This window comes from Anomaloglossus baeobatrachus, chromosome 5 (assembly GCF_048569485.1).
Source record: "Anomaloglossus baeobatrachus isolate aAnoBae1 chromosome 5, aAnoBae1.hap1, whole genome shotgun sequence".
Classification (NCBI taxonomy): Eukaryota; Metazoa; Chordata; class Amphibia; order Anura; family Aromobatidae; genus Anomaloglossus; species Anomaloglossus baeobatrachus.
Genome location: NC_134357.1, coordinates 376,038,510 through 376,066,422, shown reverse-complemented (window position 1 = coordinate 376,066,422; position 27,913 = coordinate 376,038,510). Strand labels below are relative to the sequence as shown.

General features: G+C 42.8%; 1 protein-coding gene across 1 annotated transcript in view; it reads right to left on the bottom strand.

The window, feature by feature from the left end:
* The window catches only part of KCNH4 (potassium voltage-gated channel subfamily H member 4), a 313,212-nt gene that overhangs the window by 52,216 nt on the left and 233,083 nt on the right, over positions 1-27,913 (bottom strand). The window contains exons 2-4 of the mRNA XM_075350014.1: positions 13,362-13,595; positions 12,837-12,965; positions 12,595-12,722 (exon numbers count right to left, since the gene is read on the bottom strand). Coding sequence (XP_075206129.1) covers positions 12,595-12,722; positions 12,837-12,965; positions 13,362-13,595 — 491 coding nt within the window. The remainder of the gene's footprint in view (positions 1-12,594; positions 12,723-12,836; positions 12,966-13,361; positions 13,596-27,913) is intronic.

Sequence of the window (27,913 nt, the reverse complement as noted above, 5' to 3'; positions counted from 1 at the left end):
CTTCGCCATCTCGCTGTCACATATTCAGCACTGCCTGATCTGAATTCTTCTAGTGACCAATGAAATTGCGTCTTTGATCCTGCCCATTGAGTACCATAATCCTGCTTATCTGTAACACTTTCTGTTCTGATCAGATTAGGCCAAGTCTGACTTTTCAGCTTTTTTTTTTCTGGTGGATACATCTGACTTTTACAAAAGCACCAAATGTTTCTCTGCTGTACTCATACAGAGCAGTCTTATCAAAGCCGACTGGTGCGACCAGATTAGAGAACAGAGGTTAATGGAGAGACTGATAGGATCTGCCGAAGGTTATTTAGCAAAGCAACATCTGTTAGCTAAAAATTCTATATCTGTCTGGCACAGTGTGCCAGCTTCATTGCTTTGCTATATTGGCATTCATGGGGCATTTAAGGATTTCCAAGTGTATTCATGTGTATTTGGGCGAAAGAAAAAGTAGGGAATTGTATTTGGGGCTACAAATCATTTTTGCAATTGGGATTCCTTAAAAAAGTTGTACCATTATGTTTTTTTACAAGCCTTTATTTTCCAAGCACATTCAACTTTGATGTGGTCATAAATCACCAGAGAAGAGCTAGGGCAAAAATATAGATAAAAGACTTACAATTTAATTCAGACAATCATAGTGAACTGACTGATGGATTTTCAGTTAACTCATTCTGCAGCCATATAGTGTAGCATAGATGTTATAGAAGGCAATTATTAAAACTTACAGTAATTGTGAAAAATATTTGTATAGCTCAATTAAATGCATTAAAAATAAGTAACTAAAAAATAAAAGGTGGACAAACCCTTTCAGCTCATATTGAGATAAAATATAATATATACAAGTGCATCTCAATAAATTAGAATATCCTCAAAAAAGTTAATTGATTTCAGTAATTTAATACAAAAAGCGAAACACATACATTATATAGAGTCATTACAAACTGAGTGATATATTTCAAGTTTTTATTTCTGTTAATGTTGATGATTATGGCTTACAGCCAATGAAAACCCAAAAGCCATTATATCAGAAAATTAGAATAATTACCACAAATACCTGCAAAGGCTTTCTAAGCGTTTAAAATGGTCCCTTAGTTTAGTTCAGTAGGCTACACAATCATGGGGAAGACTGCTGACTTGACAGATGTCCAGAAGACAGTCATTGACACACTCGATAAGGAGGGTAAACCACAACAGGTCATTGCTAAAGAAGCTGGCTGGTCACAGAGCGCTGTATCCAAGCATATTAATGATAGTTGAGTGAAAGGAAAAAGTGTGGTAGAAAAAGGTGCACAAGAAACCGGGATAACCGCAGCCTTGATAGGATTGTTAAGAAAAGGCCATTCAAAAATTTGGGGGAGATTCACAAGGAGTGGACTGCTGCTGGGGTCAGTGCTTCAAGAGCCACCACACACAGATGTACCCAGGACATGGGTTACAACTGTCGCATTCCTTGGGTGAAGCCACTCATGATGACCAATAGACAATGTCAGAAGCGTCCTACCTAGGTCAAGGAGAAAAAGAACTAGATCACTGTTGCTCATTGGTCCATGGTGTTGTTTTCAGATACAATACATTTTCCATATCATTTGGAAATCAAGGCACACAATCCAAGCTGCTTGAGATCCAGTGTGAAGTTTCCACAGTCAGTGATGGTTTGCGGAGCCATGTCATCTGCTGGTGTACAGTCCTGGCCAAAATTTTTGAGAATGCTACAAATATTAATTTTTACAAAGTCTACTGCTTAAGTTTTTCTAATGGCAATTTGCATATACTCCAGAATGTCATAAAGAGTGATCAGCTTAACAGCAATTACTTGCAAAGTCAATATTGGCTAAGAAAATGAACATTAACCCCCAAAACACATTTCAACATCATTGCATTCCTGCCTTAAAAGGAGCAGCTAACATTGTTTTAGTGATTGTTCCATTAACACAGGTGTGGGTGTTGATGAGGACAGGCCTGGCGATCAATCAGTCATGATTAAGTAAGAATGACACCACTGGACACTTTAAAAGGAAGCTAGTGCTTGGTATCATTGTTTCTCTTCAGTTAACCATGGTTATCTCTAAAGAAACACGTGCAGCTATCATTGCTCTGCACAAAAATGGCCTAACAGGGAAGAGTATCGCAGCTACAAAGATTGCACCTCAGTCAACAATCTATCGCATCATCAAGAACTTCAAGGAGAGAGCTTCCGTTGTTGCCAAAAAGGCTCCAGGGCGCCCAAGAAGGACCAGCAAACGCCAGGACCGTATCTTAAAACTGTTTCAGCTGCGGGATCGGACTACCAGCAGTGCCGAGCTAGCTCAGCAATGGCAGCAGGCTGGTGTGAGTGCTTCTGCACGCACTGTGAGGTGGAGACTGCTTGAGCAAAGCCTGGTTTCAAGGAGGGCAGCAAAGAAGCCACTTCTCTCCAGAAAAAACATCAGGGACCGACTCATATTCTGCAAAAGGTACAGGGAGTGGACTGCTGAGGACTGGGGTAAAGTCATTTTCTCAGATGAATCCCCTTTTCGATTGTTTGGGACATGTGGAAAACAGCTTATTAGGAGAAGAAGAGGTGAGCGCTACCACCAGTCTTGTCTCATGCCAACTGTTAAGCATCCTGAAACGATTCATGTGTGGGGTTGCTTCTCAGCCAAGGGAATCGGCTCACTCACAGTCTTGCCTAAAAACACAGCCATGAATAAAGAATGGTACCAGAATGTCCTCCAAGAGCAACTTCTCCCAACTGTCCAAAAGCAGTTTGGCGCCCAACAATGCCTTTTCCAGCATGATGGAGCACCTTGCCATAAAGCAAAGGTGATCACTAAATGGCTCATGGAACAAAACATAGAGATTTTGGGTCCATGGCCTGGAAACTCCCCAGATCTTAATCCCATTGAGAACTTGTGGGCAATCATCAAGAGACGGGTGGACAAACAAAAACCAACAAATTCTGGCAAAATGCAAGCATTGCTTATGCAAGAATGGACAGCTATCAGTCAGGATTTGGTCCAGAAGTTGATTGAGAGCATGCCAGGGAGAATTGCACAGATCCTGAAGAAGAATGGTCAACACTGCAAATATTGACTTGCTGCATTAACTCATTCTAACTGTCAATTTAACCTTTTGGTTCTCATAATATGATTGCATTTATATTTCTGTATGTGATGTAAACATCAGACAAACACAATTAAGAACCAGAGGGCAACAGATCATGTGAAAATATAATTTTGGTGTCATTCTCAAAACTTTTGGCCATGACTGTAGTTAGTGTGTTTTATCAAGACCAATGTCAGTGCAGCCATCTAACAGGAAATTTTAGAGCACTTTACGGTTTAATAACCACAGTATCACTGTGCTTGATTGGCTAGCAAAGTCACCTGACCTAGACCCCATAGAAAATCTATAAGGTATTGTTAAGAGGAAGATGAAAGACACCAGACCCAACAATACAGACGCCTCGAAGGCTGCAATCAAAGCAACCTGGGCCTCCATAACTCCTCAGCAGTGCCACAGGCTGATCACCTCCATGCCACGCTGCATTGATGCAGTAATTCATGCAAAGGGAGCCTCGACCAAGTATTGAGTGCATTTACTTTGCAGACTTTTCAGTAAGCGCCAACATTTCTGAGTTTAAAATCATTTTTTCAGTTGGTCCTATATAATATTCTAATTTTCTGAGATAATGACTTTTGGGGTTTCATTGGCTGTAAGCCTTAATCATCAACATTAACAGAAATAAACACTTGAAATAGATCACTCTGTAGTGACTCTATATAATACTGTATATGCGTTTCCCTTGTTTTTATTGAATTATTGAAATAATTTAAGTTTTTAATAATAATAATAATAATAATAATAATAATAATAAGTTTTTGAGAATATTCTAATTTATTGAGATGCATTTGCACGCAAGACTATAGAGTGATACCTTTATAAAAAGATATAATAAATCCAGATAATCTGCTCACCTAAGCGGGTTGTGTAGGCACAACACCTGTGGTAGCTGCTGCTCCATGGCTGAGAATGAACTCCACCAGGATGCTTGAGGGAAAGGACAATTAACAGTTTTTTGCTGTGCTTATTGAAATGAAGATCCTTGACCCAATAATATAAAAAGTGATTTTTATGCCACAATGCATTTCCACACCGGACGGGCGTCTTAAGTGTAAAAACCCAAAAAATTGGTCTGCACTCAGGCAAGTGGGTTGTGGTGCAAGTGAAAAATTGGTCCAATCCAAGATAATAAATAAATTCACTGCACTTATAGATTGTGATGCAAAAAATGTTTAAATTTATTGAGGCAACTGTGAAGTTGTTCGACGTTTCAGCAACGCCTGGGTCTTCGTCAAGAGTCACTTAAAGATAGGTGCCTGGGATATGGAAATTTGAGTGGATTTTAGCGTTGGTAGAGAATACCTTGAGGATAAAGGTCCTGGGTTTAGCCAGCGCAGCAGCGCTGTGGCTGGTGATTTGGTGTGTTCTGATATACACCATATCATCAGCCATTGCGCTGCTGCGCTGGCTAAACCCAGGACCTTTATCCTCAAGGTATTCTCTACCAATGCTATAATCCACACAGATTTCCATATCCCAGGCACCCATCTTTAAGCGACTCTTGACGAAGACCCAGGCATGGTCGAAACGTCGAACGACTTCACAGTCGCCTCATTAAATTTTAAAAAATTTTTGCATCACAATCTATGAGTGCAGTGAAATTATTTATTATCTTTAAGTGTAAAAAACAACTGTACAGTGCATGTAAGGGTTTAAATAGCGAGAAATGTTTGAGAAAAATAACTGAAGAAAGACCCCCAGAGTGGGAGAGGAAGGGAGGGTCATAGGGAGGGGAAAAGGTAATGAATAATAAATATATCTGCCGTAAAAGATATAGTCAAAAAGTTTAAGGCAAATATAGAAAAATTCAGTTATGTAAAATGATGAATGGGTGGTGAAATCAGGAGGGGAAAAAAAAAAGAAAAAAATGAAAAACAAATTGGGAAGAAAAAGAAACAAGATTGAAGGGGGGTGGATTAGAACATTATTTTAGAAATGAAAGTAAGGAGAACCAGAAGAAAAAACACAGGAATAATTTTGGTAGTTGAGAAAATTTCAGTTGGTGTCACATGGTGTTTGGCTCCAAAATCGTTTAGTGGCATGGTGGCATCTGATGCTGTTCATACTGAAAAATGATACTCCACACAATGCTTTCTATGGTGCATCTGATTTGCACAGGCAGGCTCGGGTGTCGACCAGTGTGTACTCATTAGTGATCGGGCATGCAGGAGTTAATTTCTGCTAGCCTGCTGGTTATATCTTGACTTAAATGTTGTGGGAGACCTATCACAGTTACTCTCTGCCTTTTTTAAGAGAGTGGAGCCTGTCTTCTCATGCCAACTATAGCTTTTGCTAAACTGGTCTGTGTAAGGTTGTGTCTCAGTCCTACTGGTTATTCAATTGCTTTGTGTGTGGAGTTTTTTTGTCTTATACCTGTGTGTGTGTGTGCTGTGAGATAGAGATTTGGTTTCTCCTGATTGTCTATTTCTGTCAGCTTTATCCTAACTGCCTCGGTCCTCCAAATGAGCTGGGAAGAAGAAGTAAAAGATTAGGGCTGGTCAGGAGCAGGGCAAGGAAGGTGGCCCAGATATCCTCACCATCAGAAGTAACTCTGGGATTAGGAATAGCAGGGATACCTTAGCCTGATGGTCAGTCTAGGAGCCCCTGTGCCCTGCTCTCCACCTTTACCATGAAAGTTTGGTAAGAGAGAAAACTGAGAAGGCAGAGAAGATGGTGTGGAGGTGAAGGATAAGGATTTCTCCTGATTTCAACACTCATTCATCATTTTACATAACTGAAGTTTTCTATACTCGCATTTTTACTTTCTCTTACCACACCTATACTTATTATTCATAACTGTTTCCCCTCCCGTTAACTCACCCTTCCCCTCCCACTTTTTCAAGTCCTCTGTGGGTGTTTCTTCGGTCACTTTTGGCACCCGTTTCAGGCTATTTAAACCCCTCTTGCTCTTATTTGCACTGTACAGTTGTTTTTTACATTTGAGAAATATGCATGGAAACGAGTTGTGGAATAGAATATTATTGGATCAAAAATCTTCATTTTGGTTCGCGCAGCCCATAACCTTGAATTGTCTTTTCTTTTAAGCAGTAATAATATGGGCATTTATTATGTGACAATGTCAGATATTTAGTGATTTAGCCATGGAAAAACTTAATATAAATTAGCTTCCAAAAAACGTAATACAAATTAGCTTTTAATAAAAGGTCCATGCCGTTATTGTAAGGGTGGTGAACTATACCTGTCTCATTCCTGCCTCTGAAGACAGCATCATGTTGTGTAGTGTAATGTGAATACTGTCTTGCATCTTTTGTGTGTAATATGATATGCAAGCTGTGATGATAATGTGTGGATTGTAATGTGTTCTTGAGTAATTTATAGCCTAACCTGTGATATGTAGTGTTGATAATGTGAAATATGGCACATCATTTGTGTAGGAAGCTACCAGTCCATAGGATAAGCAACAGATAAAGGGGTAATCCCATCTCCAAGATTCTATCCCAATATGTAGTAGGTGTAATATCTCTTACCTCATGAGCAGGGCATTGCAGCTTAGGTATCCATGGTTATGACCACTCATATAGTGACAGTTAGTTAGTTGCTCATGGTCATAACCATGGATACCTAAGCTACTGTAATGCAATGCACATGAGGTAAGAGACATGGCTGAATCAGGAGAACTACACTACATTTCTAATTGGAGGTATTTGCTAATATTATTATTATTACACCTACTACATACTGGGATAGGATCTTGGAGATGAGAATACTCCTTTAAGTGTTGTGACTAACCCACAATAGGAGGAGCTAGTTGATAGGGTAAGATACGGTTCATTCTTGAAGGGTCAGTGGAGTTTAGAGACTGAGTGAAATGTTATGGACGGATAGTCTGTAGGTCGTGAGGTTGCATTTAGTAGGAGGCTTTTGGCAGTAATGAGAAGAAAGGAGACTGGAGAAAAGAGAGCGTGAAACTTGAAAATGGACTGAAACACAATACGAACAGCGTTGAAATGAGAGACTGATCCTTGAATGTAACGGCTCCAGACAATAGTAGCCGGAGGACAAGACACTACTGGCCAGGCCTATTAGCAGTCAAGGTAACGAGTTTATCCTATATGGCATGTGACTGAAATTGGTTTATCCGATCAGATTCTACCAGAGCGTATGAAAGTGCAAAGATCTACTCTGACCATGGTGATGGCACTCCTGACCCTCATCCCTGTAAGGAGACTAGATGTGGAGCCGCTGCAAGGGAACGTGACCATCACAAGTTGTACTGTAATGCTGAGCTGGATTGTGCTAGAACTCACAGGACCAGCAAGATCTGAATCAATCCAGGGTAAACTGTGTTTGAATATACTTTGTAGCACTGTAACGTGCTGGAAGATATATCCCCTCTATATGAAGTGTAAAGCTGCTGAAAATAACAAACCATTGGAGTAAAGCGTTGTTGTTTGTACCTAACTGTTTATCTACTTGTGAATACGAGTCATCATCAGGTCCTAGCAAGTGTTGCGGAGAAGGCATGCGGGACATTGAAGATGGCAACCATTGCATGGTCGAAGATGGCGCTGGGCATATGGCAGATGGTGGCACAGCTCCAAAAGAGAACTCTGCCCATCGTGGGCATTGGATAAGCCATTGAGAGGCTTTGCCTATCAGACAGTGTGCCCCTCCTGAAAATACCACTCTATGTCGACGAGTGTCTGCCCCATTGGATGAATTGGAAAGAAAAGGTCCACATTGACAGTGAAAATGAACGGAAACCTGGAGAAAATGGGATGGTGAGCCGAAAAAGACCCCACCCTGTTGGAGGCAGAGGTGTACTCTGGCGCCCGAGAGGTGAGTGGGAAGGTTCCATTTTGTATAAGGAAGTTGGAGAGGAAACAGAACATTATGGCAGAAAACAAGTCCATAATGGACGGTGAAGAACCACGGTAAGGCATGCCGGTAAAGGGAGGAGCCGGACGAAGAGGATAGCAACAGCTGAGTGCTTTGATGTTGGAAGAGGTAAGACCGGGAGGCTAGGTGAAGAAGGTCACCTGGTCCCCTGAACCTGTGTCCCAATCAGAAACTGAAGCCTACACCCTGGCCTGTTCTCTGGCCACATAGTTGGTTTGTGATGGTGCCCTCCCAGATAAGATCAGAGAAGGAAGAATCATCGGTGATAGCACCACAATGAAGAGAGGTGCCTGTTTCCAGAGTTGTGACACCCTCAGAGGAGGAAAATATCATGGGACTGCCATGGATTGCAACTTATCCGGCTGTGATGTCTGTGGCCAAGAAAGCCCACTTGGCTGTTTATGTGTGACGAGCTGAGGACAGAGACAGGTTGAGCATGGCCAGTAAGACACCTGCAAAGTAAGATAGAGTTGGATGCTTGGAGGCTGTTATTGTGCCTGTTGCACCCTCTACTGGGACAGTCCTCAATTGCCCAAACGGGCTTGAATCTGGGACTCTTTGTTGTTGGTCAAAAACAGTTGAAGTTTGTTTTGTTTTTCTCCCTGCTGAATTTATGGACTTTGAGCCATGAGAGGGTGCTACACCCTTTGCTATGGACTTCGACCAACCACCCATGGACTTTGCCCAAACCCCTTCATGGATTGTGCCCATGGACTATTGGGGTTGCGGTTCTGTTGGTCTAAGGGCCCCTAGTTAAAAGAACTTGAATTCTCTATTTCTCGAGTCCCAACCTAGTGGGACCGGGATAATGCTAACCCAAAAGAGAAAAGGACACAATCCACCTTCCGGGAAACACAAGCGTAAACTGTGGTTTTGATGTTTTTTTGTGGTGTGCATTATTGTTTTCTAAATTACCAATGGTCGAGGACGACCATCTTAAAGATGGGAGGAATGTAAGAGTGGTGGGCCGTTGCTGTTGTGTTGTTGCCCCTGAAGACACCAATCACATTATGTATTGTAATGTGAATAATGTCTTGCATCTTTTGTGTATAATATGTTATGTGAACTGTGATGATAATGTGTGGATTGTACTGTGTTCTTGTGTAATGTATAGCATAACCTATTGTATGCAGTGTTGATAATGTGAAATGTGAAGTATGGCATAGCATTTGTGTAGGAAGTTACCAGACCATAAGATAAGCAACATTTAAGTATTGTGACTAGTTCAAAATGGGAGGAACTAGTTGATAGGGTAAAACATGGTTCATTCTAGAAGGGTTAGTTAGGTTTAGAGTGTCAATATCTAGACAGGGACAGTTACAGACGGATAGTCTGTAGGTCGTGAGGTCACATACAGTGGGTGGCTTGTGGCAATAACAGGAAGAAATGAGACTGGAGACAAGATAGTGTGAACCTTGAGCGTTGACTGAGATACCGAGTGCAAACAGAATTTAAATGAGAGACCGATCCTTGAATGGAACTGTCCCAGACAATAGTAGCTGGAGGACAGAACTCTAGTGGTCAGGCTCATTAACCGTCAAGGTAACGAGTTTATCCTAACTGAGGATTCTCTCCGAGTGTCTGAAGCGCAGTGCTCTACTCTGACCATAGTGATAGGACACCTGATCATGACCCATTTAAGGAGACTACACGTGAAGCCACTGCAAGGGAAAGAGAGTTGTACTGTAACACTGAGCTGGGTTGTACCGCAACTCAAAAGACCAGTAAGATCTGAAGCAATCCAGTAGGAACTAAGACATAGGAATATGCCTTGTAAAACTGTAACATAATGGAAGATATATCCTCACTATCTGAAGTGTAAAGTTGCTGAAAAGAATGAACTGTTAAGTAACAAGTTGTCGTCATCAGGTCCTGGCCAGCTGAAGTTAGCAGCAGTATGCGACCTGCATGAGTTCACAGCCTATGCGACACAAGTTGATACACCCACCCAGAACCAGCTTTTGTATGTAGCGTGCTGGGGCGTCCGGAGTCAATCCCCCACCCACAAATACCACCCCGCGTCATTCTACATTGTCACATTTGAATAACCCCATTTTAAAATTAATCCACTCTGATAATGAGCAGATGTAAACGCACAGAGGTTGTCTTGTGAGGACAGACCTTTTTACTTGATTATGTCAAAATAAATTGGGACTGTTAATGGAGTTCTCATTGTCTGCGTAGTTTCAAATCACAGGAATTTAAAGGGAATGTGTCATCAAAAAATAGCCTATTGTTTAAATCAGGTTCTTAGGTTAAATATGTTTTTTAAACAATGTTGGCAATATCTTTTTTTTCTGTATTGCAATCTGTATTAAAAATAAAAAATGAGTAATCTTGCAATTTTCACACAGGACATTGGGCTTTTTTAGAATGTAACATGTACATTAATCACCATGAACAAACTCTCACCTTATCTTTTGTATTGAAGCATTAATTGAGCCTGTACAGGGTCCAATGAAAAAATTGCATTATTACAGATTTTTTTTTTAAAAAAATAATCATGAAAAAAACACTAAATCTGATTTAAACAAGGTCATTTTCTGATGACACATTCCCTTTAAGAGTTTCACTGGCAAGGATACAAGTGATAAGCTGACAAAGCTGTGATGCCTAACAGATTCGGAGATTTGATCTCAGCTCCCTTGAGTTACACAATCAGTGTGAGTACAGTAGAGTTTAATATGATGTGATTCCAATCATTCGACAAGGCTCTAGTCATAACATAGAAAACATATTGCATATACAGAAGAAGCATATATTTTTTGAACACTGGAGGTTTTTTTACAGTCCTTTGCTAGTACAAGTACCGCACATATCTTCTCAAGGCCATGCCTTATTGTAATCATTGCAAACAAGATCCATTATGTTAGCCAAGTTATTTATGAAGAATATGTGATTAACTCATGATTTTCCAACAAGTTTTTGAAATGATTTTTAACTATTTATTATTATTTTTACTACATCTGGGTGTCCGCCTCCAGTAAGCGTATACTCCCGAAAGTGGTGCACGACAGAGCACACGGTGACTCTGTCTGCACCATTGTAGTCAATGACCCCGTTGGCGCATACATCCAAAACCCGTTTTGCTGGGGTTTCGAACGGAAGCCTTGACGGGACCACTGAACAGGAATTGCAATGCAGCGTGAAAGCATCCTAAGTGACAATGGCCAAACTGTGCACAAAATGTCAGTATTCCGTGTGGGCACTAGCATTATCAAGCAATGTGTTAACTCTCTTGGGCATACAGTTCTCTAGAGCTTCACAGGAACTACTGGAATCCTCTTACATCCTTTATGAAGACATCACATACCTGGTAGATGTTAGAGACCTTGCACTCATCAACATTCTGTTTGAGGATGCCCCACAGATACTGCGAGCGTGAGCCTAGTATCATTCACTGTGATCTGATCAAAGCACAGACGAGGAGAAGATGGAGAGATTAATTTCTCTATCTTTCCCATTGTTTGTCTCAATTTATATCGGACTGCACTAGGATGTCATCCAAGTTCAGTCCAATGTTTTACAGGCACCTATAGACTTGCATGGATGTGCGTGAGCTGATTGGTGAAGGCACTCGTAGCATGCAGCAATTTTTTTTTCTCATGCTGAATTGGCATGAGCAAAAAATAGTATATCTACACTGCCCCATAGTATAACTTTGAGCCGGTGGCTGTCCAATAAAACAAAAATATTATACACTCGTGTGTTCCCTAAATAGCGTTTTTGGAGATGACAAGTTCTCTTTTAAATCAACAGCAGGCAGGCTCCTATCCACTTTAGCCATATATTCTATTGCAGTCTTTACCGCTTTACCGCGGTTCCCTTAATGCGGCAGTGGTGGAGCAGGGCAATGCTGCGGGCATCCCAGATGCTTGCTATGGGCGTTGGCAGGAACATCCAGAAACTGTCAGCAGTGCGGGCTTCAAATATTTGATGGCCGGAGTTGGTGCATGCGCAGATTGAGCTATCGGCTCAACGACAGATCGAGATCTTATCTGCACACACGCCACCTCCGGGTGCCATTTTCCTTAAGTCCGCTGCTGAGAGATCAATGGGCCAGAGGTGGACCATGCGCAAATGAGATCTTGAGCCGAGAGCTCAATCTGCGCATGCACTGACTTCGGCCACAATTGTTTGAAGCCCGCACCACCAACATTTTCAGGATGGCCCCTGCCTCACCGCCCGTAGTGTGCAGTCTAAAGTCCGGAGCATTGTCCCAGTCATCATTCTCAACCACCCCCCGGTAAGCTAAATTCGGCTTATAAGATGCACCCCTCAAAAGTGCATCTTAAAATATAAATATGAAAAATACAAGTACATAATAAAGTAAATATAACCTCTCTACTTTGTGGATTTTCACCTATCGTGTAGGTATCTGAAACGCAACTCCCGTGATAGATAAGGGATCACTGTATATGCATATGATAAGATACTAATACAAGTCACAATTAAAGTGGTCATTGTTCCATCTCATGCAATATCCATCCACCTTGCTCCAGGTTATGAATGCAAGTACTACGCGGTCATAAATATATAGATTTAATATTAGTTCTACTCAAAAAGTTGCATTATTTAGTTTTCAATTGCACCAGACTTTGCTTGACTTATGAGCTTTCTACTTACATTGTTTAGTTTTATGTCACTTTTGTTTCGGCCAGTGACTTGACCTGTTAGGTGGCACAGCATGGTCCGGCTCTGCCTTCTTGCTGTGCTGAAATGGGAAGCACCAGGACGACGGTTCTTATGTTTGTCTGTCAAAAAAGGCATAAGCTACAATCAGGTTTTCAGTTTGTACCGAGGTCGAGGTCTACTACTTTGTACCTACGTTCTTTTTTACACCTTTTAGCTGTAGTTGTTATACATACCATCCTTCTTATCATGTGGAGCCCTCATTCTATGCTCTGTGACATCCTTGAATGAAAAAAGAAATAAGACCACCTCGCCTTTTTCATTTTTGATGGGCACAATATCCAGGAGACACCAAAAGAGATCTCCTGTTTATAAAGAAGATACAATTGAGGATCTGAAAATGTAACACACAAGCATGAATATATTATCCCTTGTGATTAGAGTTGGTGTGAATCCATTTACACGAGCCAGTCCATCGGCCATGACAGTAACCTCTGGCTGCTGAATGGTAGCTACCTCTAACTGGAACTTATGTCTGGCTCTTATATCTATTAGTCAGCCTGGTGCACGTTATTGTTGTTGAGTGACACACGTTGTTACACCAGGCCGGCTAATCAAAAGACGAGCTGCAGAGGGCATTGAGTATGTGTTTCACACAGCTGCCGTCCAGCATCCAAAGATTACTGTCATGGCCAATAAACCTGGTCGAGCGAATCAATTTGTGCCAACTCATAGAATAAGTGGAGAAATTCTGAACTTACCATCTTTTTTGTAGAAGCAGACCTCAGCCTGGTACTCCTGCTTCTCATCCAGAGCAGTTTCAATACCCTGAAGGACAGTCTCACTAGTCTCCACCCCATAAAGAAAACGACAGCAACAATTCTTTTGCATGACCTCTGTGCGACCAAAACCAGTGAGATCACAGAAGCCATCGGAGCAGTAGACAATAGGGAAGCCATGTTGGACTTGACCATTGGCCAGTAGAAAATTGCTGTCTGTAAAAGATAGTAAGAGATAAACTTAGTGAATTGGTGTGTAAAGAAAACCCTATAAACTCTTGGAAACATGATTGTCAGAAGCAAGACTTTTGATCCAAATTGAATGATTCTCTTCTGACCATGTGACCAACATGATTTTGGATCAGTAAGTGCTGAAATGCAAAAAACTGTAAAACTCCCTTTAGATGGAACTTTGACCATTGAAAAGTGCATCAACACTAGAATCGTATGTCTCGAGATTTCCAAGTTCTGTTTTCATGATGTAACTGCATACAAGACTGAAATCAATGTACACAATGCTAAGACTAGTATAAAGCACCATCATTGGAGCTATAAAATATGTTCTCTATAGTGACTAAACATGCGTTCTACCCCGAATGTGACTGTGCCTTTAAATGACTGGTCTAAGCCTAGTAATCCATTGGAGTGAAATCAGTGACACATCATACAATGGCATTTTAGAGAAATATTTTTCTCCTGCTTTGCTGGCTTTAATCCCTTCACCCGTGGGGCGATTTTCTGTTTTGTTTTTTTTTTGCTCCCCTTCTTCTGAGAACCGTAACTTTTTTATTTTTCCGTCAATCTTGCCATATGAGGGCTTATTTTTTTGCAAGATGAGTTGTATTTGTAAATGAAACCATGACTTTTACCATATAGTGGGCTGGAAAACGGCAAAAAAATCAAAGTTCGGAAAAATTGCAAAAAAAAGTGTGATTGCACAATTGTGTTTTGGATATTTTATTCACCGTATTCACTATATAGAAAAACTGATGTATCGGTGTGATGCTTCAGGTCGGTATGAGTTCGTAGACACCAAACATGTATAGGTTCACTTTTATCTAAGGGGTTAAAAAAAAATCACAAGTTTGTCCCAAAAAATGGTGCACTTTTTGTGCCATTTTCTGAAATTCGTAGCGTTCTCATTTTTCGGGATCTGGGGCTCAGTGATGGCTTATTTTTTGTGTCTTGAGCTGACATTTTTAACTGTACCATTTTTGTGCAGATGCTATATTTTGATCGCCTGTTATTGCATTTTGTGAAAAATTTGCAGAGAACAAAAAAATTAATTTTAGCGTTTTAAAGTTTTTTGCCGCTACGCCGTTTACCGATCAGACTAATTGATTATATATCTTGATAGATTGGGCATTTCTGACCTCGGTGATACCAAATATGTGTATATTTTAAATTTTCAATGGGGCGAATGTGATTTGAACTTTTAGATTTATTTTTTTTTTAATTTTTTAAAACTTTTTTTTTAAACTTTTTTTTATTTTACTAGTTCCCCTAGGGGGCTATAAGGATCAGCAGTCTGATCGCTTGTGCATAGCTCTGATGTGCTGAAATGCTGATTTCCTCTCATAATCTGCCAGCAGTGAGAGGAAATGACTCATTATAGTTACAGGAGTCATCACATGACCCTATGGTACCATGGCAATCATCAGCTCCTTGTGATCATGTCACGTGACATCCGATGGCGGCGGGTGAGTGAGTGCTTACCGCAGCTGGCATGTACATCACACTGTCACATTTTGACAGCACGATCTAAGGGGTTAACAGACGTGGGTGGATCGCGGATACACTCATGCCTGCGAGGCACACATGTCAACTGTTCAAATCAGCTGACATGTTCGGGATCTCCGCCGGCTGTCCGCGGCGGCCGTAGGTGACTACTCTGACACGATCTATGATGTACTCAGTACGTCATGTGACGTGAAGAAGTTAAAGGGAACCAACCAGCAGGATTTTCATATATAAAGCAAAGCCAGTGCTATACTGGTGCTAGAAAACTGAATGTAATTATACCTTTTGTTCTGAGAGTGGAAGTTTTATTTCAGAAATATGTGCAAGTAAAGTTCCAGCAATGCACTGCTATTTGATTGACAGGTGCAACAAGAAAGGAATATATGGGTCAGGCTGTCTGCCTGCGCTGGAATTAACGTCTATAATGGAGACAGAGGAGGGAAGGTCAGGCAGGCAGACAGGGGCAGTAACAGATAGCGAGACCCAACCCACATATTCCATAACTGTTGCACCTGTCCATCAAATAGTAGAGCATTACTGGAACTTTACTTGCACATATTTCTGAAATAAAACATACAATCTCAGAACAAAAAGTATGCTTACATTCAGCATCCTAGCGCCAGTATAGCACTGGCTTTACTTTATATATGAAAATTGTGCTGGTTAGTTCCCTTTTAGGCTATGTGCACACATTAATTATTTGCAGCAGACATTTCTGCACCAAAATGTGTCTTTCTGCAGGAAAAACGTTATGCAAAATACACACTGAAAGGTTTGAAACTGCTTCAAATCTGCAAAGAAAAATGTTTGAAATCTCATTTTCTCACTTTACTGGTGCAGTAAAAGACTGCCTTTGTTGCGCAAAAAAATGCAATGTGTGAATAAATCCTAAAGTTATCAGATACTTTTTCAGAGCTCATGTTTCAAAATATAGCCAAGGCTGGCCAGCAGCAAAGGGTGTTGGATCCACATTTTAAATAAACCAGAAATAAACCACGGTGGCTCAGTGGTTAGCACTGCAGTCTTGCAGCGCTAGGGTCCTGGGTTTGATTCCCACCAAAGACACCATCTACAATAAGTTTGTATGTTCTCCCCGTGTTTGTGTGGGTTTCCTCCGGGTTCTCTGGTTTCCTCCCACACTCCAAAGACATACTGATAGGGAATTTAGATTGTGAGCCCCAATGGGGACAGTGTTCCTGATGTATGTAAAGCGCTGCGGAATATGTTAGCGCTATATAAAAATAAAGATTTATTTTATTTATTTTTTTAAGATTGGAAATTTGTAGTGTTTTGACATTGAAGTGCGAAGTGCCAAATTTATTAAAAGGTGCACGCCTTATAACAAATTTGGCATCTCTTAGACGTTCCATGTATCTGAAATTGAAATCTGTGCCTGCTATAAGAAAGCGTACATTTGAGCTATAATTTACGGAATGAATTTTAAGAAATCTTTCATATTGACAGTGACATGCCCCTTTTACTTCCCATTTCTCAAAAGTGACAAGAGAGTCGGAAATTTACGCACAAATACAGCAGGCACCAAACCAAATGCTGTGACTTTCCGTGCCAGAGAACTGGTGTAAATCATTTAATAGATAGATTTTGCTTGCGCCCAAGGAAAAATAACAAGTACTGTATAATAAAAATGAATATTATTTATAAAGCATAGAAAGGACAACACAGCACTTAAAATGCGCAAAAGCGCTCAGTCACAAAGGGGTCAGCATCTTAACACTAGAACTACTGAGGTAGTCATTTTGACTACTTTGCACCATGTATTTCTATATAGGTGTCACGAGTCCAGTAGTTCTAGTGTTAATACATGCCCAGGCCGTTCCTTGTCCTATAATATACAAGAACCCATACCATTCAAGTGGTGACGGCACGGGTGGGTTCTGCACTTCATCCACTCTCCAGTCTTTATTCTTTTCAGCTTTTATCTTTCAGCACTTGCCATTGAGATGCTATGTACAGTATGTAGTGCCAATTTCAGCACTCGGGTGCTCTATATTCTTGGTTATCTGCCCATCATGGGTTCTTTGGTCCTATATGTTAGCAGAGGAAAGAGATGGGGCTTGGATTTGCATGTGATATGGTGCTGAGTTGACCTATTTTTAAGTCAGAGCACTTTTGTTTATTTTATTGCTTTTTATTTTGTTGTCCTTTTGGTGCTCTTTAAATAATGTTATTTTTAAATATTTTTTTATTTTATTAATGGATTTTCTGCGTTTTTTGTCTTGTATAATGCATTTAGCACATCCTTTCTGATTTCTTTTTTTCTTCTAACATATGTCTTTTCTGTGTGGCAGAATTTACTCTCATACATATGGTAACACACGCACTAACACGCCTTGACTGCTATCAATAAGGTTACTAATAGTAACCAATGATGTCCTAGATGTGCTCAACGGGAGACAATCCGGAAACAGGTTTAGGCCACTCAGGCTACTGAGCATAAGCAAAATGCGGTCTGGCGTTGGCGTGCTGTAAAACGGCTCCTGGAACACTATGGAGAAATAGCTGGACCACTTGTTCCATCGCAAAATCAATGTAACACTGAGCTGTTAGTGTACCTAGGGAGGTTTGGCCAATGAACATTATGTTAATCCACACCAGAATCCCAGTATGATGTTCCCCTCATGAAGGCCTTTTCATGGTTATTCCCAGGTGGTCTTGTCAGATTCAAAGAATGGCAAGTACTAATCTATTCTGAACTGCAAGTGAAATTATACATCACATACCAATTCTAAAGGCCACTTTACACACAGCGACATTGCTAGCGATGTCGCTGCTGATCGCACCCGCCCCCGATGTTTGTACGTCACGAGCAAATCGCTGCCCGTGGCGCACAATATCGCTAGTACCTGTCACACGGACTTATCTTCCCAGCAACGTCGCTGTGGCCGGCAAACAGCCTCTTTTCTAAGGGGGCGGTTCATGCTGCATCACAGCGACGTCACACGGCAGGCATCCAATAAAAGCAGAGGGGCGGAGAGCAGCCGCATGAAAGACACGCCCACCTTGTTGCCGGAGGACGCAGGTATGGTGTTGTTCTGCGTTCCCGAGGTGTCACACGTAACGATATGTGCTGCCTCAGGAACAACTAACAACCTGCGTCCAAAATCAGCAACGACATTTGGGAAATGGACGACGTGTCAACAATCAACGATTTGGTGAGTATTTTACATCGTTAGCGGTCGCTCGTACGTGTCACATGCAACGACGTTGCTAACAAGGCCGGATCTGCGTCACGAATTCCGTGACCCCCAACGACATCTCGTTAGCGATGTCGTTGCGTGTAAAGCCACCTTAAGACATTAAACAATGTCTACACAAACTAGCAGAATGCATTTGTACAACATTTGGCTCTGAGCCAAGCTACAAGTGTTTATTGACCTCACAACCTTCATTAACATAAAGAGGGGAACAAGTGTAGCAGCTGTCCAGAAGGTGAGGTGACCCACCTCCACTATTAAATGTTGTTAAAGGATATGGACCCTTTCGGGGGCAATTTTTTTTACTTAATGAATATGACAGGATCCAAATGTATGGAGTGGGCTTAACTCAGACCTGCTGTGCATATATCACACTAGGCAGCTGCCGGCCATGTTACAATTCCGGCATTTTGCCATACATAGCATTGACCAAAGCAAGCATGAGTAGCTCCTGTTTAACAATTTAAATGCCACTGTCAATAAATGATAGCTGCATTTTAATGGTTTAAATGGAGCGACTGTGGGATGCCCACGTTGGTAGCTAGTGGCCTTGTGAAGGCCTCCATGGCTGGCAGCTTGGTACCCCACAGATCGGACTTCATAGTAGAACATTATTTACACTTTACACTGCAATACAATTGTATTACAGAATATAGAACAAGAGATTGAAGGAATACAGGGTCAAATCCATAAAAATAAAGTAAAAAAAGAATACAATTAATTCAAATTAAAAGAAAAGAAATAATAATAATAATACATATAAAAAAATCATACCTAGTATTGACACATCGGTAAAAGTTCAAACTACCATGTCAAAATATAAAAGTAATGAACCCATATGGTAAATGTCGCAAAGAAAAACAAATGAAATACCTCAACTTGCTTGAAAAAATGCACTAATCATCATCAAAAATGCATTAATAATCAATCAAAATGTCACACGTACAAAAAATGGTATCAATAAAAATGCTGTGAAAAATTAAGCCTTCTCATTGCTCCATGTCACATGGAGACTTTTACAAACTTTGCTAACTGTCATGGCAGTGGTGCGATCTATTCAGACTACTGATTCTGACACTCTGCCCATTAACTTCTCTGGTGTCTGTGATCAATGCAGGCAGACTCAAGCTTCCACCTGCATAGTGGTAGTTCATAGCCAGGCTAGCAAGAGTTAATCTCTGCTCGTCTGCTTGTTAGTCTCCTTTGATCACATGTTGTAGAGGAGCCAATTACATATGCTCCCCTCCTATATATGCTGGCTTGATCCTTTCTTCTATGCCAGCTGTACTTTATCGATAAACTATAACTCCATAACCACTATAGAGTGGTTGTGGAGTTAACCCTTGTCTTTTTTGTTGCTACCTTCCTGCTCTTGCTTTTCTCCTGAATCTTTCATTGTCTATTCCTGTGTGTTTACAGTGTGTCAGAGTTTTGTTTTTTTTTCTTGTCTGTCTTTATCTGTATTTCTCACTTCTCTTGGTGGGAGGGGGGAATCAGATTAGTTCTGATCAGGAGCATAGCCAGGCACGGGACTCGGGCATCTCCACCATCAGGAGTAACTTGGAGGTTATGGATAGCCCAGGGTCCCTTACTGTGAGAGAAAGCATAGGACACCCTCATAGGAGACCCTGGCCTTTGTTATCCTACAGTCACATCCAATCCAACAGAAAAATACAAAGTTTACTAAACTGAATTATTTTTAACCACTAATATAATAAAAAAAAACTATACAAGTTTGGTATATCCATGTTTGCACTGACTTGAAGAATCATATTGCAAGGTCATTTTTACTGTACAATGAACACTGTAAAAATGATAGACCCCCAAAATGGCAGAATTGAATTTTTTCCACCATTTCACCTGACTGGGAATGTTATTGTAGCTTTTTTACATGGCACACATAGTAAACTTAAGCAGGTCATTCAAAACTACAACTCGTCTTTCCAAAAATAAGCCCTTATATAGCAATATTGATGGAAAGCTAAACAGCTATAGTTCTTAGAAGAAGAGGAGGAAAAAAAACGGAAGCGTAAAAATGGAAGAAAATCACCTGAGGGTCAAAGGGTTAAATAAAGGAACCTTTTGCCTTCTATTGCCTTTGTGTTTCATTTGTCCATTGCTGGCTGCAGAATCCCTAATGGTGGTGTCACACACAGCGACGACGACAACGACATCACTGCAAAGTCGCCATTTTCTGTGACATAGCAATGACCTCAACAGCGTCGTCGCTGTGTGTGACACATAACAACGATCAGACCCTTGCTGCGAGATCGCTAATCGCTCTCGAATATTCAAGGTCATTTTTTGATCGCTGCTATCCCGCTGCGCCACATGCATCCTTTTGTTTGACACCAAAGCAGCAACGGTCGCGATGACGCTGAAGGCAGTGATGTAGGACTGAAGGCAGGACAAGGGCGTGTTTTTGCAGTGTATTTTACAACGCCCCCACGACTCCGATTGGTGGTTATAACAGCGTTCCGATTGGGTAACTTGCCGAAGGTGTTACAGTGATTTAATTTTTTAAGTTCCATTCTTTGTTCCACGTAGTAGAGTCTCTGTCTGGTGTCGCTAGTGTGTCGTTCTTTTTTGTGTCTTCCTTTGTTTGGCACGGTCACCCAATCAGGCGCCGCTGTAGTGATCACCAATCGGAACAGAGGGGCGTGAAAAAGGCAACGCAAAGGCGCTGTAGCGATCACCAATCGGAACAGAGGGGCGTGAAAAGAGGCAACGCAAAACATGTCTAGGGGTAAACACCACGCCTCTATCAAGGTCTGAGTCGTCGCACAGCGACGCGTGTGACACGTCCCAACGACCATCGAGGTCGCTATGATCGCTGCTCCGTCGCTACTTAAAATTACATGTTTGACAGCTAATTTGCGATCATGTAAAGTCGCTGTTACGTCACAGGAAATGGTGACGTAACAGCGACGTCGCTGTCGTTGTGTGTGAACCCAGCTTAAGTAACCCTCAGCAGCTGGTTGTGACAGAGTTTCATTTTTTGTGGCCACAAAAAAGTTCAGCTTTCCTTGAAGTGGTCTGTGGTCATAACTTAGTTGAGAGAAACTGGGCCTTATAACTTGGGCAATGATTGCATCGCAATGCTACACAGAAATACATGCTATCACTCACGGGTCAGAAGTACCGCCAGCCAGTCTGAACATTGTGGTCGTCGTACATGTTATATGGCCGTAGATTAACAAAGTTAATTTTAAGGTTGATTTTAATCAATAGATCTTGAAATAATAATAATAATAATAATAATAATTTTCCACAAAAGTGTTTAAAAAAATGTCCTTGAGTTGAGATAATCTATATAATTGCCTTATGCTGTCTGTCTGTCTGTCTGTCTTGCTCCAAAATTGTGTCACCGTGACAGTGTCACCGTGACAGTGTCGTTAGCGTGACAACTGTCGGATTGGCCGCTCGCCTCGGCCTGGCCCCGCCCCCCGCATGGATTAGCCGCTCGCCTCGGCCCTCCGCACGCATTGCCCGCTCCAACGTACACCGGCTCCCGGTACACGTGCAGGTAGCCGGCATACGCTGACGCCTCACCCGCTAGCCCCCGCCACACGTTGGCACGCTCGGCCCCGCCCCCGGCGGACATAACCTTGCGATGCTGGTATCGTGACGGAGCCGGTGTACACTGGTAACCATGATACACATCGCGTAACTATAGGAAGCGCTTCCCTTAGTTACCCGATGTGTATCATGGTTACCAGCGAACACCGGCTCCCGGTACACATGTGCAGGGAGCCGGCATATGCTGCGGTCAATATTGAAGTGTCATGCAGCGGTGAAAGAGTTAAAGACACTGCAAGACACTTCATTATAGGCAGCGGGCACCCCCAGAAGAGAGAAGACAGAAGAAAGAAGACCCCGCAGTCATACTCACCAGACGCCGACCGGGAGCAGCTGAGCGCATCAAGGTCCTGCAGCGGCAGAACACACACACACACACATCAGATCACACTCACTCACTCTCACACACACCTCACACACACATCAGATCGCATCCACACACTCACAACATCCAGTGATATCGCTTACTTCTCGGCGGCAATACTGTGCGTGCAGTGACCTTCCAGGACCTGCCGGAGGATGACATGGCCGGAAGCATGTGGTATCTCTGGATCTTGTGAGTGTGTGAGCGCGTATGTGCGATATCGTCAGTGTGTGTGTGCGTGTATGCGATCGGATGTGTGTGTGTATGCGATCGGATGTGTGCGTGTATGCGATCGGATGTGTGCATGTATGCGATCGGATGTGTGAGTGTGTTCTGATGTGTGCGTGTATGCGATCGGATCTGTGAGTGTCGGCAGAAGGCAGAGGAGCACGGCGTGCAGCACAGCTGCTGGGACTGCCCACCGGAGGGCACAGGGAGAAGTGGGGTGTGAGTGTATGCAATCAGATGTGTGCGTGTATACTCTCTGATGTGTGACTGTGGAGCACGATGGGGGGTGCGCAGCATGGGGGATGGAGCACGATGGGGGGTGCGCAGCATGGGGGGTGCGCAGCATGGGGGATGGAGCATGATGGGGGGTGTGCAGCATGGGGGATGGAGCACGATGGGGGGTGCGCAGCATGGGGGATGGAGCACGATGGGGAGTGCGCAGCATGGGGGATGGAGCACGATGGGGAGTGCGCAGCATGGGGGATGGAGCACGATGGGGAGTGCGCAGCATGGAGGATGGAGCACGATGGGGAGTGCGCAGCATGGAGGATGGAGCACGATGGGGAGTGCGCAGCATGGGGGATGGAGCACGATGGGAGTGCGCAGTATGGGGGATGGAGCACTATGGGGGGTGCGCAGCATGGGGGATGGAGCACGATGGGGGGTGCGCAGCATGGGGGATGGAGCACGATGGGGGGTGCGCAGCATGGGGGATGGAGCACGATGGGGGGTGCGCAGCATGGGGGATGGAGCACGATGGGGGTGCACACCTCCCCCCAAAACACACAGCGCCACACGCGCACCGCACAACACACCACACACACACTGGGAACCACAAACACCGCCCTACACAGACACCCACACACAGACAATGCCGCACACACACAACACCCAACATACAAATACCGCGGCATACACAAATATACGCACATACTGCGCAACACACACACTGCACAAAACATACCTCCCCCAAAACACACACACGCACTCCACACCCACACAAACCGCGCAACTCACACAGCACCACACACAGAACGCTGCAGACACACAGCGCTCCACAAACAACGCAACACACACAACGCAACACACATACAACACCGCTCTCACACACCCCCACACCCAGACAACACCCAGAACATTTACGGTGCCCTACACAAACACTGGCAACTACACACAACAACTATCATCTATATATATATAACAAAAAACATACATTAACTACACAATCAATTCTAGAATACCCGATGCGTAGAATCGGGACACCTTCTAGTCTTATATATGTGTCCCTGTTATGTACTGTGTGGTTGTGTCTGACCATACAGGAACATGGTCTGATCATACCACATCTCCTGGGCTGGGGAAGACACAAAAGAAAGTATTCAGACAGGACAGCATGGGATTGCAAATTATTCTATGAGGTAAACATTATTTAAAAACAGGCAAAAAAAATGCTTTACCTCACAAATAGAATCAACTGAGATCCTGTGCTGTAATGTCTGTATACTCTCTTTTGCATCCTCCCCTACCCAGGAGATTTGGTATGATCAGACCATGTCCCTGTACGGTGAGACACGGCCATTACACAGTACATAACAGGGGCACATATATAAGATTACCTCAGCACAGGAACATTTTTTTTTTAAACACATCCAATTGTGGAAATTATTATTATTCCAAGATCTATTGATTAACATCAACTTTAAAATTAACTTTATTCTTGGGAAAACCCCTTTAAGGGTTAACATCTCTTGTGATCGATCATGGATTCTGATATCTCAGAAGGTTAAATTAGTCTGTGGTTCATCCAACGCCTATCGCCATGTTTCTAAAAATGCATCAAATTGGATCGCAGTAAACATGTTGTTATGGTAACTTTAATCATGAAACGTTGTGAGGTTATGAGGGGATGCGGCTGAATCAGAAAACTTCTTCTCTTAATGCATACAAGTAGCTGGCACAGCGTGGGCAGTGTGACTTTCCTATGCACACCTGACAAATTCCAGCACTATGCAATACTTAGGGAATTGGGATTATTTGGGCCAAAGCAGACAGGATTAATGTTCATGTCCTCCTTTATAATTCGACCTCCAGAAGTCTTCTAGGTTACATATATATATATATATATATATATATATATATATATATATATATATATAGATATATATTTATATATACAGTATATATATATAATATATATATAATGTGTGTGTGTTTTACATGCCATAACACAACAGTGGAGGTTATATGATTAGCAACGCACTTTCCATACTTATCACTGAATTCACTGATTTCCAAGGTCTTTTTTTACACTGGCCAACTTGCATTGTTAAACAACCGCCGATCAGCCACATGTTTGCTGATCACCATTTGTTCAATCGTCTGTTTACATCAGCTGAATGCTCTTGCAAGGCGCACAGAACAATCAATATTACGTTATTCTGTGTGCAGAGACTGCCATTGTTCTTGGCAGCCCTATTGTTCACATTTCAGCAACAAAAATCATTTCATTCAACAAATTTGTCAGGTAATTGCCAAACTGTTTTTACTGGTTAACTATTGAGCACTCCCAAGAACAAGCACCTGTTCATGGTAATCGGCCAATGTATATACATCTTAAAGAGGTTGTCCACTACTCGGACAAGCCCTTCTCAATCATGTTTGCTTCCTTATAATAGCAATGCTTATATTCACCTCTAGTGCTGTTGTTCTAGCGATGTCGGCACTCGCGAACCCTGCACCCAATCAGCACTGGCTTCACTCTCCCTGCCTTTGGGCGATTCGAACATCAAGAGGAAGTCAGAGTTGACCGCTCCCTTTCTCTTCCTCTTGATATTTGATATATCCAAAAGGTGGGGAGAATGAAGCCAACGCTGAATGGGTTCAGGGCTCGCGTGACATAACAATACCACATGAGCCTTGAGAGAGTGAGTGCTAAGGCTATGTGCGTACAGTGCGTTTTTCGCAGCGTTTTTGCGCGTTTTTCGGGTGTGTTTTTGGCCTCAAAACTGCAGGACTTTGCTTCCCCAGCAAAGTCTATGAGTTTTCATTTTTTGCTGTCCACACACATCTGTTTTTTTTACCTGCGTTTTTTGAGTTAAAAAAAAAAAATGGACATGTCAGTTCTTTCCTGCGTTTTTCTGCGTTTTCCCCCCATGCAATGCATTGGAAAAACGCAGCAAAACGCAGAGAGCAAAACGCAGCAAAACGCAGCCAAAAACGCACCAAATCGCATGCGTTTTTTGATGCGTTTTTTCGACGCAGGTGCGTTTTTGTGCGTTTTTAGCGGCCAAAAACGCAGCGTCAAAAAGACGCAGTGTGCGAACCTAACCCAACACAGCCAAAACAGTGGCACGGGAGGTGAATATAAGAATTTTTATTTTACGGAAGACAAACATTGTGATTGAGAAGGGGTTGTACGAGTAGTGGACAACTCCATTAAAAGTTTTTTTTTATATATATATATATACATCAAGATTATTGTTTTCCAGAGTTTCTAGGAAGGCTTAGTTACTGATAATAATGCAGTCTAAACTGACTCCTGATTATATGGCAAAAATCTGTGTTGTCTGGTGAAATTACCTTTCATGCTGCACAAAACGTTGTTCTCGGCAGCACATCGTCCTGTGTAAACTGCCTGCTGAGAACAATGGCAGACTATGTTCAGTGAGCAATCTATTAAAGATCCTTCAGTGCACATTGTTAATAGCAGTCTGCCTGTGTAAATAGACAATTCATATACAGACAATCAGTAAAAAAGTGGCTGATCATTTAGTGCCGATGGTCAGTTTTTGTAAACAAACCTTTAGGCTTCATGGCAGACAGCTCAGAATTGCTAATCGCTCAGCTTTTCTGCCATTGTGGCAGTAGCTTGCTATTGTTTTGTGGTTTCACAGACATTATCATTTAATTACAATGTAATAGACTAGTCATGCTACTTGTCCCTTGCTATAGCTAATTATGTCTCTTTATAATATGATTCACATTAACCTTATATTTGATGATACTGATGACAGCAAGTCTGATTTCTAGGACTACAAGCAATTTGTTGGAATCTGCCTAAATGCCTGGGAACATTGCCCCAATTCCCCCACAGCAAGCCGCACCACAGGGCAAATAAAACATTATTCAATACCTATTGAAATCAATTAGCTGGCCATGTGATTCATGGACAAGTAAGGTCTTCCACAGTGAGGGACCCATCAAGTTCCATCAACTGTCTCATGGGAGCCCAATCGGGTGGGGGTGGGGGGATACAGAAACTACCCTGTCTAACCACCTAGATGCCAGGATCGCAGATCATCTTGGCATCTAAGGGGTTAAAAGCTAAGAGCTAGCTCCAGTTACGGTTATCAGCAGGTGTCTAAAATATAGGCCCAGAAGCCCACCCTGGGTGTGGAGGCTGGCATAACTTTAGTTAGGGGGATTTATATAGGGTAGCCTGGGGGTGGAGGATCCCTTTGGCCTGCGTTTCCACTGTGAGTGTGGCACCAGTTTTCCCTCCTTAGCAGCCATCCTACCTTCCTGATGTCCTTGTGACCAGCTGTGGGCTGAAGCCAGCCACCATCCTCCTAGGTGGCTGTATGGTCAGCTGAGAGCCATCTTAGGCAGTGGTGCAGCTGTGGCCTCCACCGTCCACCCCATGCCGCAGGAGCGGCCCGGCCGCAGGTCCCGGCCACCGGTGCGGCTCTTACCTGCTACGTCGGTATCTGCCTGCTCTCTGCTGCTGGAGTGGCCTCACTGCAGGTCCCGGCCGCTGAAGCATCTGTCCCCTGCAGAACCTGGGTCTCGCTTTGCTCTTCAGGAACCCTCTGGATGCGGCGCAGCAGCTTGGCCGTGAGAGCCGGCCCCGTCTCGTTAGGAATTCGCAAGCGCGCCTGAGGTTGGCAGTGGTTGGTAGACCTCAGCCTCCGCTGGGGCGGGGCGTGTCACTGCCGTCACTGCCGTCCCACTCCAATCCCCTGATGTTGTGGCAGGTCATCCTGGCAATGTTCCGATCAGGTGGCCTGGCTTTTCTTCAGCAGCCGTCTCCCAGAGGATATGAGGCTTTTTTTTGGCGGACAGTGGATGGTTGTTGGTGGTCTCCTCCTCACACTTGCAGCTTGCAGGTTCAGTCCCTGAGGCATCTGGGAGGGCTTCTCCTCGATTGGGCATAATAGCGGCTCATCTGAGTTCATCATCATCATTTCCTGGATTATTCACCAACCAGCATCAGGATATCAATCTCCTGGTGGTTTCGAATGGGCAGCAGGATTCGGGAATTCCAGCTGGTGGGAAAATAGCTCCCACACAGTAGGTGAGTATGGTTCTATGTTTTGTTTGTCCCCCTTTCCTGTCGGTTTTCCAGGTGTCTTGTCTAGTCAGGCGGTCTTGGCGGTCTGCGTCGATTAGGAGGATTATTGGTTGGCCGA